Raw genomic sequence first — 14,233 nt, 5'->3', positions numbered from 1 at the left:
AAAGGCTGTTACATAGTCGATTGCCACTGAGGAGTGCTTTTTTCATCATTGTTACTATAGAAGGAGCTTGGGGCGTCTAGCCTTGATACAAACCTCTTGGTGAGGAAGATGAAGTGGGAAGACTGTAGGTTTTTTTTTTTTAATGGTACCTTCTTACAGTGTTGTAGTTAGTTGTGAGGTAATTGCACTAACACACCATTTACTTGGATGCAAACCTTAGTATTTAATACTTATTTCCACTCTCTTCCTTTCCAGCATTTTGTGTATATAATCACAGTACTGTTATTTCCAAACTGTAGTATTAGTACTTGCTACAACAGTGCTAAAGTGAAAGATGACTGTGAGCCAAGACCCAGTGCTGTGCACACTGAGTTACAAGCAGAAGTCCAAACAATTATCATGGACACTCTGGAATGTACTGGATAGTTACATGGTTAAACAATTTTTGTTTTGTTCTATTTTTGGTATAACAGAAGAAGAAGAAGCTGTTAAACCCCAGATTGTTGTGGTGCCTGTTCCTGTACCAGTGTTTGTGCCAGTGCCCCTTCACCTCTACACTCAGTACACACCAGTTCCACTTGGGATGCCAGTACCTGTAAGTTACTCTTCAGTTCACTAGAGAAGTGATTTTCAGTCCTGTTTCTGAACAGGACGCAGAGCAGTGTCATTGGGTTTTGTCACTAGTCGTGCCAGTGGTATTTGGAGTCCTTGAAGCCATTTCTTTCCTTGTCGCATAGTGTTTGGTTAAGCACCATCACACAAAACTACCAATTTTTAGGGTTGTTGTAGAAATGAAACAAGTTGTCCAATCTGGAGTTATTTTAAAACAAAATATAGTAGTCCTAAAATATATGTGAGATTAAATGAGAGGAATCTCCTTTGTGTATTTGCTGTTTCCCTTCACCCCCAAACATGCTCTGATATTTTCCGCATGTTCCATAGGTGCCAGTTCCCATGCTCTTCCCAACTACCCTGGATAATGCTGATAAGATCATTGAAACTATTCAGGATATCAAGGAAAAGATGCCCACAAATCCATTTGAAGCTGATCTCCTTCAGATGGCAGAAATGATTGCAGAAGATGAGGGGAAAGAAAAAACACACTCTCATGGTGGTATGTGGCGTTTTTAAAAAGGAAACTAAATGCAGTGAGATTAAGGTCCTCTCGTCACGGAAGATAGATAGAGAAATAGATGTAGGACCTGTATTGGCTGCTTCCCAAGTATGCACGCCAAATTAAATGGTCCTCTTATCTTACCAACATTTATTTTTCATAATGAAAGTGTTCATGCAAGTAAAATGCCAACCTAGACAGGACTATAATGCTTATCTCATGTCTTAGCAATTTTGATTACTTAATCTTAAAAAAAGGAGGCCTTCTGGGAATTCAGCTGAACTGCATGTTTTGAGATAATTTTGCCTCTGTGTACAATATTCTGTTCTTGGTTTTGAAAGCATACTTTCTTTGAAGATTAATTTACTCTTCCTCCATTGTTCCCGTCCCAGGTGCTGGTTATAGCCGCACCTTTCTGCGGGTTTCATCATTTCACAGAGGTTTATCAGTCAGCGTTCACTAGAGCTATGTTAGAACATAGAACAGCCTAGAACCCGTGTTAGATATTGAGCGCTGACAGTGGTTTAGAAGTCTTTGCATCCCTGTCACTGATCGTAGGTGCCGACTTGACTTTTGCTGACAGTAACAGATATACTAGAGGTAGTAATCTCCAGATCAGTACATCATGCATTAGCAGGAGTCAAAATCAAGAAGACAGTGCAGCTGTTTTACAAGAATATTTTCCTATCAGGATTTTTATGGTGGATTCTTGGAGCGTGATGCAGGTTAGAGTGTGTTGGATAGTGATCATCCCATGTAATAAAAGTGGAACAAGCTGAAAAGAAATGAACGAAATATCTTACTTGTCTACAGATGACTCAAAGACGGCAATGGAAACATTTGGAAAAGCAAACATGGGTTAGTTCTGCATTTCTGTTTCTCCCGTAACAGCGTGACCAAGGTAGAAAGCTGTTAGGAGAACTGTAGTGAAGACACGTGTGTTACTGTTGCAGCCTAATACATAGCCTTTCGGTGTTCAGAGTATTTTGTATTAGTTATGTAAGCTGTGCCTCATTTGTAGATACAGATTTCCTTCTTTTTCTAAAGGATCTCAAACATCTGAACATGAGCTCTTCCTGGACCCCAAGATATTTGAGAAAGGTCAGTTAGATTGTTGTGGTGTTTTTGCCAATGGTTTTTGATCCTGATGTATCTTTTCTTGCAAACTCCTCTTGTTGTTTGCCCTTCTCTATAGCATGTGGTATATCTGATCACTCTCATTGCAGACCAAGGTAGCACTTACAGTGGAGATCTGGAATCGGAAGCAGTGTCCACTCCACACAGCTGGGAGGATGAGTTAAATCACTATGCCTTACGATCAAATGCCCTGCCAGAACCAGACCCAGAACTGAAGCAGTTCTCCAAAGGTGATGTGGAACAGGACCTGGAGGCTGATTTTCCATCAGGTCGGTATAATGAGAAGAAAAATGCATTGTTGTATAAAAGTACACAGTTTTCTGAGTAAGCATTGTACTGGCAGCTTGCTTAGGAAGGGTATGCGTTTTCCTGTAGTAAAACTGGGTATTGAATGCTGCAGTAATATATCAGCTCTACTAAGAATTACTATTTTTGAAATATTGCTGGTATCTTTAAAGACAGCATTCTACAGAACCCGCAGCAACAGTAGCAGGTAGCCTTACTTGACTCCTTTGAATTTATCACTTCTGTGTCCCTAGGTGTAATCCCTGTGAGTGGTGCGTAAGAACGTAAGTTGGCTGGAATAAGTACACCCACTGTTTGGGGGGGCTTTTTTTCTCTTTTGAGAATTTACTTTCATTATACAGAATGTATATAGATTGCCTAATTATTCAAAGGTAAAAGCATTACTTGAATATACAAGTATGTTTGCCAACTGTGAGTTATTCCATAGTATCTAAGTGACACTCCTACCTGGGCTCTTAAATCCGGTAATTAAACTCTTAATTGTGTTGATTTGACTTCAGACTCATTTGACCCCCTGAGTAAAGGACTGGGTTTGCATTCGCGTTCACGAGCAAGACGGAGACATAGAGATGGCTTCCCACAGCCAAAAAGACGGGTAAGAAAGTACTTCTGGAACACCAGTTCCTTGCATTTGGGGTAATAACGTTATGTGCATGCTTATATTCAGAAGGACAAAAATACTGCTCCAGGGTGAAAATGAGACCTCAGTTCAACTCCAGTGTATATTTATTCCTGTTCTGCTGTATAAGATTTTTTTTTCTCCCCCTCTGCAGCTAGGTAGAATAAATGCTCTTTTTAGTGCAGAACATCTTTTAAATGTGAATCATTTAAAAAAACTCCAAAGAGATGTCTTTTAAGTAGTGTCATAATCTACAGGAAAGAATCATTTTTTTCTTGTGTAGCTAAAGAGGAATATATTTCTGTGCATATTTATCACAGTGAGAATGACTGATTTTTAATGCATCTTTTCTGTAAAATGTGGTTAATATTTGTCCACATATTAAAAATACATATATATCCATTCAGATTCTGTTGTGAGAGGAGGATTTTGTTACCATGTCAGCATAACAGACTTTTTATGTGAAATCAAGTTAAGCCTCCATTGATGAAGTGCTTACTAAATGTTTATTTGTTTTGATTTGTTTGTTTGCCTGTAGGGACGGAAGAAGTCTGTAGTTTCTGTAGAGCCCCGGAATCTGATGCAGGGCTCCTATCCAGGTTGCTCTGTTTCTGGGATGACCCTAAAGTATATGTACGGGGTAAATGCCTGGAAAAACTGGGTCCAATGGAAAAATTCACAGGAGGAACAAGGGGACCTGAAGTTTTCAGGTGAATTTTTCTCTCAGTGGAAACAGAATACTTAGTTGAAGAGCCCTTGGCATGATATGTTGTTCAAATAAAGATTAAGATTAGATATTACTGAGTTTTAAAATACCCATGAGTGGAGAAGAGATTTCATGGAATACTGTCTTACATCTTTTCATGCATTTAAAAATCGTAGCTATTACATTTTTAATTGACCTGTTACCTATTAAAACAGGCTCTAAAATACCAGATTTCTTTTCAACATTAGAACTGTTAGTCTTTTAACCTTCACTTTGTGTTCATTTGCATGTAGTAGTTCTTCATTTGTAGAAGAGATGCTTTATGCAGCTGCAGAGCTTTCCTGAGCTATTATCAGGCCATAATTCTAAGCTGACAACACCAGCTTGGCCCCATCTTTTTCATCTGTAGCTAACGCATTCACAAAGTATTTGTTTCTCAGCATAACTTTTTGCTGTAAAAAAATTGTGTGCTACAACGTTAAAATCTTAACAACTTATTTCTAGGCTGCACAGCTGGAAAGAAACTTGTCAAAAAGTCTACCCATTCTTTGCTGCAACCTGCCTGAAACGAACTTTAAAAGCATGAATTGTTCCTGTATCTCACTAGGGTGATAGATAACAATGACAATATAAATATCACTTTTGCTTATTTTTCTGGTTATGGATTATTTTATTTGTTTTTACAAAAGCAGAGCAGTCCTGGCATTTGGCAGTGGCTAACTCCCCTTTTCCCTGGTCTCAAATCTGTCTTACATGCTTGCACTGAGAGTTTTGTGGGCAAATTTTCAGAGTCAAGCAGAGAATTTAAGTAAGGAATACAACTGAGCTTCTTTGGGATGGCGGGGAAGAAAACAAACTAAATACTTCTGCAATGTAAAGAACTAGGCATGGCAGGGCTTATGTAAGAAGGATCCCCAAGGGAAGAAATTTAGCTAGAATGAGATCTGCTTTTTCCTCTCTTATTTGGAATTTTTGTTCTCATTACATGAGAGCAGCTGGTTTTTGTTTTCCAGAAGTAGAGTTGTCACATGAGTTAATGTGTTTTCTTCTTCTAAGGAAGCAAATATTACAGTCAGTTCCAGGAATCTGTCCACCCTCCCTTCTCAGAAAGGTTCCCTGCCTAGTCCCAGGCAGGTTCTTTGTAAGGTGTGAAGCAGGCAAGCCTGGTAATTTCATTGCAGATCCTTTGATTGATCGATTCCCTGATTGCTCTGCTTCCTTTTCCGAATCCCATGCATGTCCTGTTAAACTCTTCATTCCTTCTCCCGTTAAGGAGTCAAATATGCTGCACTCAACTCCAGTCCAAAACTATTAGGAAATGCTCAAGATCTTTCTCTCACTCAAAATTCCCCTGAGTCCAACTATAGAGGTGAAACCTCTTTCCCAACCCTATGCTGCCAGCCTCCGGGACATGCAGCCATTGCCGTGCCACATTTTGAGCCCAAAAAGCTCTTTTTTGAGCTCAGCAGACTCCCTAACATTTCAATCTCTTACCTTTAAATACCTGCAGCCTTATTACTCAATTGCAGCATTTATACTGGTCGCACATGCAGCTGGTTTGGTTTATATTGGCCAAGTCCTCATTTAATTGTTAGCCAACAGATGGGGAATCGTTCAGAAGTTTAGTCATCCGGGGTACTTCATGTACGAGAGAGAAGATTTAATAGTTCTGCCTACATGAAATAATAACGAATGTGTGAAGATTTAATCTGTTGAATCGAGTTAATTTTTTCTAATAATTTTCTTTGCCACAGTTTGTCCTGTGAAACTCAAGGAGGACATTCTCTCATGCACTTTTGCTGAGCTGAGTTTTGGCTTGTGCCAGTTTATTCAAGAGGTGCGGAGACCAAATGGAGAAAAATATGATCCTGACAGCATCTTATACTTGTGCCTTGGAATTCAGCAGGTAACTCAGAGAATTAGGGTATTGCTGAGAACAACGAAACTTGCTATGCTTATTTATGTTTTATATCCATAGTCCCATCTAACTGCATGGTTTTTGTAGAGGAAGCAATTTTGTGCTTTGTTCTTAAGTCTGTCTTAATCACATATTTGACAAGTTTGTGACCTTTTTATGATCAGAATGAACAGGCTTCTTCTGTACTTGGGAGGAGTGTGGCATGAAGGGCTAGGTGTTTCTACCTAAACACAAATCTTTGGGTTTGGTACCTTTTCAGTCCCTTTTCATGTATAGGAAAAATTTGCTTCTCAGGATTATTTGCTTTATAATGTAGTGCTTTAAATCTAGAACAGTTGCACAATGTTCTTCTAATATACGAGTTTACATGGAAGAGGTTACCCAGCAAAGCCTGAGCTCCTTCAGTCGCTAGACAGATACCTTTTGTGTTGGCAGTATTTACAGAAAAAATACAATGGGAATAATTTCATTATAATTAATAAATGCTAAGAGTAATGTACTAAGTCCTTGCTACCTGCCTTGTAACAGTTGCAGTACAAACCTAAGATAATACTAACTTCTGTTTAAAACTCCACATTTAGTATATTTTTGTTAGGGGCATTTTTTTAGAATAGCCTGCTTATTCCTTTCCTTAAACAGTCATTTGGAGATAAGGAGTCAAAAGCTACTCCTAATGAAAACCTGTCATTTGACTAGGCAAAGCTACTTCTAATGTAAAACCTGTCATTTGACTAGCCATGGAATTACCTTTTATTTCCTTGTTTTCTGGCTATGCTTGAAAAAAAACGTAGAAAGAGTTAAAAATTCAGAGTGCAGTGGATAAGGCCTAGAAGTATCAGCAGTTTTTGTGTATTCCAGTTTTGACTTACTTATTGATACACACTCCTGACTTGCAGAAAAAAATTTTTAACTCCTGCTTGACAGGAATTTGAGGGACTTGCACCTTGATGCTTTAAGTTGAGCTATTTCAGCAGCCTAGCGCTGGGCCTGTATCTATTGTTGGGAGGTATTAGCATGTGAAGTTGTTTTCCACAGAAAAATACTCAACAAGTTTTCTGTTTTTTATAGGCAGGCTTTTTTCAAGAATATTTAACACTTAAAGAACGATGATTTTTCAGAAAACAGCTCTAGAGCTGGGAATATTAACAATAATTCTTGGCTAGATCTCTCATTCCATACTGGGGAGGTCCCAGTCCCTGCAGAAAGATCCCTGATATCTTACTGAAGGTTTCAACAAAGTGGTTTGGAACATAAGACACTGGAACATAAGAAAGGAAAAGAATCTGATGTCCTGTGTCTTCTCTGCACTGTTAAATAATCACAAACTGTATGTCTTCCTTTTTTTTTTCTCTTGTAGTACCTGTTTGAGAATGGTAGAATAGATAACATTTTTACCGAGCCCTATTCCAGGTTTATGATTGAACTTACAAAACTTTTGAAAATCTGGGAACCTACAATTCTTCCAAATGGTAGGACAATTATTTTGTTTTGTGTAGCTGCATGACAAAGCCATATTATAAATTAATATTTTCTCAATGCCGTGAAGAAGAATGTGATCTGAGGCATTTACGTTAGTCTGTTTCTCCACCGTGTAATTGTTTGTGGTAGACTAGCATCATGGATTTTATGTCTGTTTCTACCAGTTACGGATTACACTTAAATGTATCTTTGCCTCTGATCAATCTCTCGACTCCTTTGCCAGAAAGGCTTCCCATTCCAGTAGTCAACATGCTAGTTCTCTTCCCTCAACTTTTAGCTCATCTTTTTTGAATACAGATAGCCAGAATTGTCTGTAGGGTTTGCAATGAGTTACTGTAAATACCGTGTACAGTGGCACTGGTATTTCCCTATTAGTACTGGAAATACTTCTGATGGATCTGAGGATCACATTAGCAAATCATGGGAATCTTGTCTCGGCTCCTGGATTCCAAGTTCTTCTCACCTCAGTCACTTCCAAATTAAGAGTTTCCAAATTCTGCAGATATTTTTAATTGGTCTTCAGGTACGATCATGCAGTTTATAAAGCTGGACACCAGCCGTATTAGTATGCGAGATCTTTTTCAGAGTATCAGCGAAACTTGAGTGACATTGGCAACTCCATACATGTATTCACAACTGTTTTTTCATTTAGAAAATGAACTTTTTCTTTAATACAGAAATAGTCTGGTTACTTCTAGACTGCTACATAGAGGGATGTGGGTTTTTTCCCAACAAACCTCTTACAAGCACCCGTATCTTCTTTTCCTAACAGACTTACGATGATCACAGTGGGCTGTTTGTATATAAAGATGGTAAATTTTAAACTCATGCTCCATGTCTTAGGAATTACACATTTTTGCAGTTGGCTGACTGTGATTTAATACAGTGAAATTAGAACTTGGTGAGATTCTGCTGGTGTCTGCAGTCTTCCTTTGTATCCTCTCTCCATTCCTTAGGTATTGGAAGATCATGCTGTTCCGCAGCTTGGTTCTGCATGCCCCCTCTTACGTTTGTGCATGCAGTGTTCTTCGTTTTATTGGAATTACAGTTGCTTATGATAGGTCTGAATTTGATCTGATACGCAGTTTGTTAATATAGAAGGTTAGCTGAAAGAGGATTTACGTGGATCTCTGGCAGAATCTGCGTACTTAATTTTACTCATTTCTGCCTTCCCACCCGGCTCATGTATGAAGTTTTCATTGCTTTGGGAAGATTCTGAAAATCTGCTAGATTAGACACAGCTTGTAAAAGCTCTTAATTTGTAACTGAATACGGGGAAAGCCCTAAAATTGCATAAATAACTCTGCTGTTTTTTCTTTGCCCGTTGTTTCTAGGTTATATGTTCTCAAGAATTGAAGAGGAGCACTTGTGGGAATGTAAACAGCTGGGTGCATATTCCCCTATTGTATTATTGAACACACTTCTATTCTTCAACACCAAATACTTCCAACTAAAGAATGTCAGTGAGCACCTGAAACTATCCTTTGCCCATGTTATGAGACGCACCCGAACTCTGAAGTATAATACTAAGATGACATATTTACGTTTTTTCCCACCCTTTCAAAAACAAGAGGTAGAATCAGGTGAGTGCTTTCTGATCATCTGAATTTTGGCAATCATGTTTATGTCGTCTGCTCCTTTTTTCTAGAAAGGACTGAAGAGAAAAATACATTAATGCAGTAAGCAGAGTTATGAAGATGCTGTTACCCTGTAGATTTTCAAAATTTTTTCACTCTAGTAAGGTTTAAAGAGAAATTCTGTGTGACCCAAGGTGTTCAGTAAAAATTTATAAAAGAGGTGCCACACGTTTGGCTGCAAGCTTGTCTTTTATACTATCCTAGGCTAGCACAAAACTTTAACTACTGCATGAGTTAAAGGCCTTTTCTGAAGCACTTTTCTCTGGACTTCGTATTATTGAGGTCCAGAACTTTATCATGCCCTTTTAATGCCCAGATTTGTCCTAGGTCTGTGCAGTGAACACACAAGGCAGCCCGAATGATGAACAGCAGTTTTAGGTGAAGCTAGGGGCTTGCTCATGAGCAGGGACTATCCTGACCTCGGAGGCGAAGAAAGACAGATTTTCGTTTGTGGTTATTTTTTGGTATTTGGAAAAGGAAAGTCTTGATCGACTGCTTCAGTTAATAGTTCCGGTGTGTTACGTGAATTCTGCTTTATTAGGAAAAATTATATCCTCCATATTTTTCTGATAGATACTAATTCTTGTTGGTTTTCTAGACGAGCCATGGGCTTTGGACAGCATGTAGCATACGCAGTCTTTTGCCCCTCCGGCAGATCAAACCATTTGACTTGCATGTGACAGATAATCAGTTCAAGTAGTGTCCTTCCGTGTGATGCACAGTCCCATCACTAGGTGCTAGGCTAAGCGACTAGGGCTTATTCTTGAAGGCACTGTTTTTCACTGAACTTTTGTGATGCCGTTTTTGTATATCCAGATAAATTATCTGTAGGCAAAAGGAAACGCAGTGAAGATGAGGAGATTCCAACAGCAGTGGAAATGGCTGAAAATACAGATAATCCTCTGAGATGTCCAGTCCGACTTTATGAATTTTACTTATCAAAATGGTAAGTGACAGAACTTGATTTTTGGTCTGTAGACTGGAACAGGCATTTGGGCAAGGTTCCTGCTCAGACCTTTTGTACCTGTGCTGCGGGCTCCTCTCTCCAGTTCCTGATCCCTCAGTGTGAATGCAACCATGACTTCCAGCATCAGCACTGCTGTTAGACTCAGCAGATAGGTAGTATTTGTTACTGGTCTTGAGTCAAGATGTATTCTTTAAATACCTGTTTACACATCCACAGGGTGTAAAGGTAAACAAGGGGCGTTACTATAGTGACCGTGGCTTTCTCATCTCCCTTCATTCCCATACAGGATCCTTCTTTTGAGAAGATTATAACTTAATACCCTGACATCATGTTCCTTGTGAAAGAGGGTGGGAAAAGTGTGACTTAGGTAAAACTGCTGATAGCTTTTGCCTGCTGAAATGTGAGATTAACTTGTATTCAGGAGTTAGAAAGGAGACTGTATAGCAAGGACATAGATATAAATCATTTGTCTCCTCTTGTTTCTATATAAACTTTAGTTAGATCGTTGAGCAGGTGGAATGTAATGTTCTTCTCCCTTCAGAGAAAATACACATGCAAAATGAAACAGCATCTCATTAGTGTCAGTTAAAACTCAAACAAATCACTCTCAAAAACGCACCTACTGAGCCTACTACAAATAGTCCAGTTACTTAGGCAAAGGCATGCGTGGCAACTGTCCTGACTCTTTGTCTCCCTCTGCTTACCTTCCTTGTCTTTACTGCGTATCATTAGAAGAAACTTTTAGCTGTCCTTGGGCTGGGAAAACATCTTCATGCTCCTCACATATCATAGCTGAGCCCCCGCAGTGGTGCAAGCAGCAGTAAAAAATCACTTTTCTGTTTTAATGTGAATATTCCAAAGCCAGGCAGGAGCGATCCTTGCTCTAGAGGGCTTTGTCTTCCTCCCAGAGCCTGAAAGCTGCCTCAGAGCCACACGGTCAGTCGTTCAAGCAGATGGGCTTACTGTTCTGCACCATGAGTAGGCAAGCTAGGATTTAGTTTTGCTAGCTCTTGGAACATTCCCTGCGCCAAAGTGCGTAGCGATTCTGGAATTCTAGAACCGGTTTCATTTGGAGATTGACTGTTCAGTGCTTCTATCAATCATGTCACGATGCTAGTACCGTTAATTGGATGGAACTATGATTGAAGAACCACATCTGTAAAGAAGTCACTGATTTTCTTTGTTTCTTTATAAGCAGCTAATGCTAAATTATGACCTGGAAACAACCGTTCCCTAAGTTGAAGGGGGGAAAGCAAGTCACTAACAAAAAGATTGGAATTCAGCTGTTTAAATTCCAGTGCTGTCATCTCAATGTAACTTTCGTTTTCTTCGCTGTTTCTCCTTAGCGTTTTTGTGAGTAGGACTGTTAATGCTGCCTCCTGCTAATGTGCTCTTCCTTTTTTGCCGTTGGCAGTTCTGAAAGCGTGAAGCAGAGAAGTGATGTATTTTACCTCCAACCTGAGCGTTCCTGTGTACCCAATAGCCCCATGTGGTATTCCACATTGCCAATAGACCCAGGAACCTTGGACATCATGTTAACACGTATTCTTATGGTGAGGGAGGTACACGAAGAACTTGCCAAAGTCAAATCAGAGGACTCTGATATTGAGTTGTCAGACTAACTGAAGTGGGATATTTTCCTTTGAATACACATCAGAAGCACCAAACTGTGAATACATCCAGCCTTTGGAAAATGTGTATCAAATAAGCCAAGATAATGTCACCTACAGGCATATTTTGAACCACAGTGGATGTACAAACTGGAACTGGAAGGAAGCAAGCTGTGTAAGCTGCAAAAAACAACGTCCTGTGGCACCGATAAATCTCTGAACAAATTCAAGATGAACCTATTTGAGTGGTGCATAAATCCGTTATCTGTTTAGGATTTGAAAAAGTTGCAAGATATTTTTAAGGAAAATGGTTGTGTAAAATCTACCATAACAATGTTGGGCATGGAGAGCTAGACTGTGGCTCACGTGACGTCTCAGCCTGATGGCTGGCAGTCCTTGCTGCCAAAGGACACGTGGAGATCCTAGAGCTCTTCACGGGGGCGAGAGAGAAAGTGGTGATATTTAGACAGACACCTTCCATTATAAATACACGTACACATATGCTTTTGTAATTTTTTTTGGAACTGGGATCAAATGTTAGGAAGGCAGAAGCCGCTGGCTATCTAACTGGAGAACGGTCTGGCTGCTGTTAAAGGGTCACACGAGGCCAGAATCTAGCTCTCGGTCCAGGCTGACACCAGGTCTAGCCCTGTTGAGTCTTTGATGTGGAAGAGGTGCTGTAGGTCAAACTTCAGAGTGGTCGTGTTACGGGACGAACATTTCTGGGGTATGTACAGGAGAGTGACTGTCCTGGGGTATGTGCAGAAAATCCCTTACCTAGCCCAGTAGCTCTGCAGTCTGTCGATATAATCTAGCAAATACTGTGGTGCGCGGAAATTGTTTCTCCCTTAAGGCAGCTTTCCTTTCTCCTCTTTCCCTACTCCTCTGTTTTTGATTATTTTGTAAGGCGAATTTGGAGGGCCTTGTCATTTCAAATGAAAGATACATGCACTCTTTCTCTTTCCACCTTTGCAACGCGTGCAGTGTTGTACAAAGGATGCAGTATTACTTTTGACAACAGAACTGTGGTAGAAAATTACCATATGTGTTCTTTTTCCCACCCCACCCAAAGAGATTTAGTCATAGTGTTGGAAATGGAAAGAAATTTTTTTAAGGCTTGGCTGTTACTGCGTCTTTTTGAAGAGAAAAGCTCCCACATTGTGTTTAGAGGACAGGAGATTATCAGATGCTGTCTGTACCTCCGTTTTCTCAACCTACAGGTATGTGTTTCTGATGACCAGTGGTCACAAATTCATTGGAAACCCAAACTATTTTTAAAGAAGAGAATTGTATGGTTTTTATCTAGCTCTGGTCAGTTATCCATCGTGTAACAGGGGTCTGGTATTTGATCTTGTCACTAAAATTTCAAGAGATGAAAATCAACAGCCTTGAATTATATTTCCTTTTTTTTGTTTGTTTTATTTGTTTTTGTTTTTTAATTATTTTTTTAGCAGTAACAAAAGTAATTTAACAAAAATAAAATCAGAAAGTAGTCTATTGACGTTGTGTACTCGGTAGTCCTGTCCCTGCCTGTAACAGATTTCACTGATGTATTTTTTAATACAGAAAACTATGTGAAAAGTAAACCTGCCCCTGATTCTGTCTGATCAAAGCCCATCTGTGTCTTTCATTTCTGATCCAAGATACTGCTTGCTCCATGTCCTGGCCTAGCACTCCAGGGGGAGATGTTTGGGACATAATCCGTACCCTGCCAGTACAGTATCCCGGCATTTGGAGGCTCAGGGATGCTCCCACAGGCTGATTTCTTGTTCTGTGAACACTAACCCGTCCCTCCCCATTGTTCTATTAGATAGTGACATAGCAGGCACGCTATTTTGGATGGGGCTGGTTGATGGAACGTTTCAGGGAAAATAAAACCATTCTGGAAAGATGAGTGTATAAGTCTGTAGGGGATAAAAAATGTCCGAGCTGTGTCTGTTGCACACAGGTGTGCCCAGAACCTCGATGTCAGTAGGAGAGGGAAAGGATTCGGGAATGCCTGTGTTCATCCCCTAGAAGAGTGCTGCTGTTCTCAGCTGGCTGCCTTTGCCTGCTCCCTCCTTCCCCGGCCGCCCCCGGGAGCAAGGGGGCAGTTAGGACAAGCTGTTGGGAGGGCAGGCTTCCGTTGGGCGAGGGTTGTCTAAAAAATACCACATCTGAGTTTTCCCTTAACAGAAATATTCCCATCGAACAACAGTGTATTAGTATCTTAGGAGAAACATACTCATTTTTTCTTTCTCTGAAGACCCTCACTCCTTGTCTGTGAACACTTCCACCTATGTTATTTTTTTCCAGGTACTCAGAACGAAAGATATTATTTGCCTTTTATGTTCTCTCAGCAAGGAAAGTGAAATCACTTTTAAGCTTGACTGGGTGAAAACAAAGTTGTTAAACGTTTTGCTAACTCCCGTGGCTCTGAGATGAGAAGGGTTTCAGTGGAGTTAAACGACACAGTTCAGGACAAGTAGTTTTAGTTTCAGTTTCTCTGGTCAGGCACCATCAGTTAACAGGACAAGTAGTTTTAGTTTCAGTTTCTCTGGTCAGAACCATCTGGAGAATGCATTTTGGTGTTGTCCAGGGTGTGCCTGGGCTGCCTTTGCCTCTCGGGTGATTGCTAGTCAGCCCGGGTAGAGTTCACACTTGATTTACAAGATAGAAGGTTTAAAATACATTTATAGATCATACGCACAAGATCAAAGTTCTGAACACTTAAGATGAAGTTGTTTATAATAAACGTATC

General features: G+C 39.9%; 1 protein-coding gene across 5 annotated transcripts in view; it reads left to right on the top strand.

Annotated features, from left to right (window-relative positions):
* Window positions 1-13,079, top strand: part of ZMYM4 (zinc finger MYM-type containing 4) — a 43,929-nt gene extending 30,850 nt beyond the window's left edge. For 3 of the 5 annotated variants that reach the window (XM_040586233.1, XM_040586232.1, XM_040586231.1), the window contains 11 exons: window positions 474-595; window positions 943-1,114; window positions 2,162-2,215; window positions 2,341-2,520; window positions 3,058-3,152; window positions 3,715-3,886; window positions 5,637-5,788; window positions 7,158-7,269; window positions 8,614-8,862; window positions 9,733-9,862; window positions 11,298-13,079. In XM_040586233.1, coding sequence (XP_040442167.1) covers window positions 474-595; window positions 943-1,114; window positions 2,162-2,215; window positions 2,341-2,520; window positions 3,058-3,152; window positions 3,715-3,886; window positions 5,637-5,788; window positions 7,158-7,269; window positions 8,614-8,862; window positions 9,733-9,862; window positions 11,298-11,505 — 1,646 coding nt within the window. In that variant the 3' untranslated portion in view covers window positions 11,506-13,079. Of the gene's footprint in view, window positions 1-473; window positions 596-942; window positions 1,115-2,161; window positions 2,216-2,340; window positions 2,521-3,057; window positions 3,153-3,714; window positions 3,887-5,155; window positions 5,252-5,636; window positions 5,789-7,157; window positions 7,270-8,613; window positions 8,863-9,732; window positions 9,863-11,297 lie in introns of those variants that run through there. The other 2 variants (XM_040586235.1, XM_040586234.1) reach the window with 2 other exon arrangements.
* The last annotated feature ends 1,154 nt before the right edge of the window (window positions 13,080-14,233 follow it).

Source organism: Falco naumanni, chromosome 3 (assembly GCF_017639655.2).
Source record: "Falco naumanni isolate bFalNau1 chromosome 3, bFalNau1.pat, whole genome shotgun sequence".
In the NCBI taxonomy this organism is placed as follows: domain Eukaryota; kingdom Metazoa; phylum Chordata; class Aves; order Falconiformes; family Falconidae; genus Falco; species Falco naumanni.
This window is presented reverse-complemented; position numbering and strand designations above follow the sequence as displayed.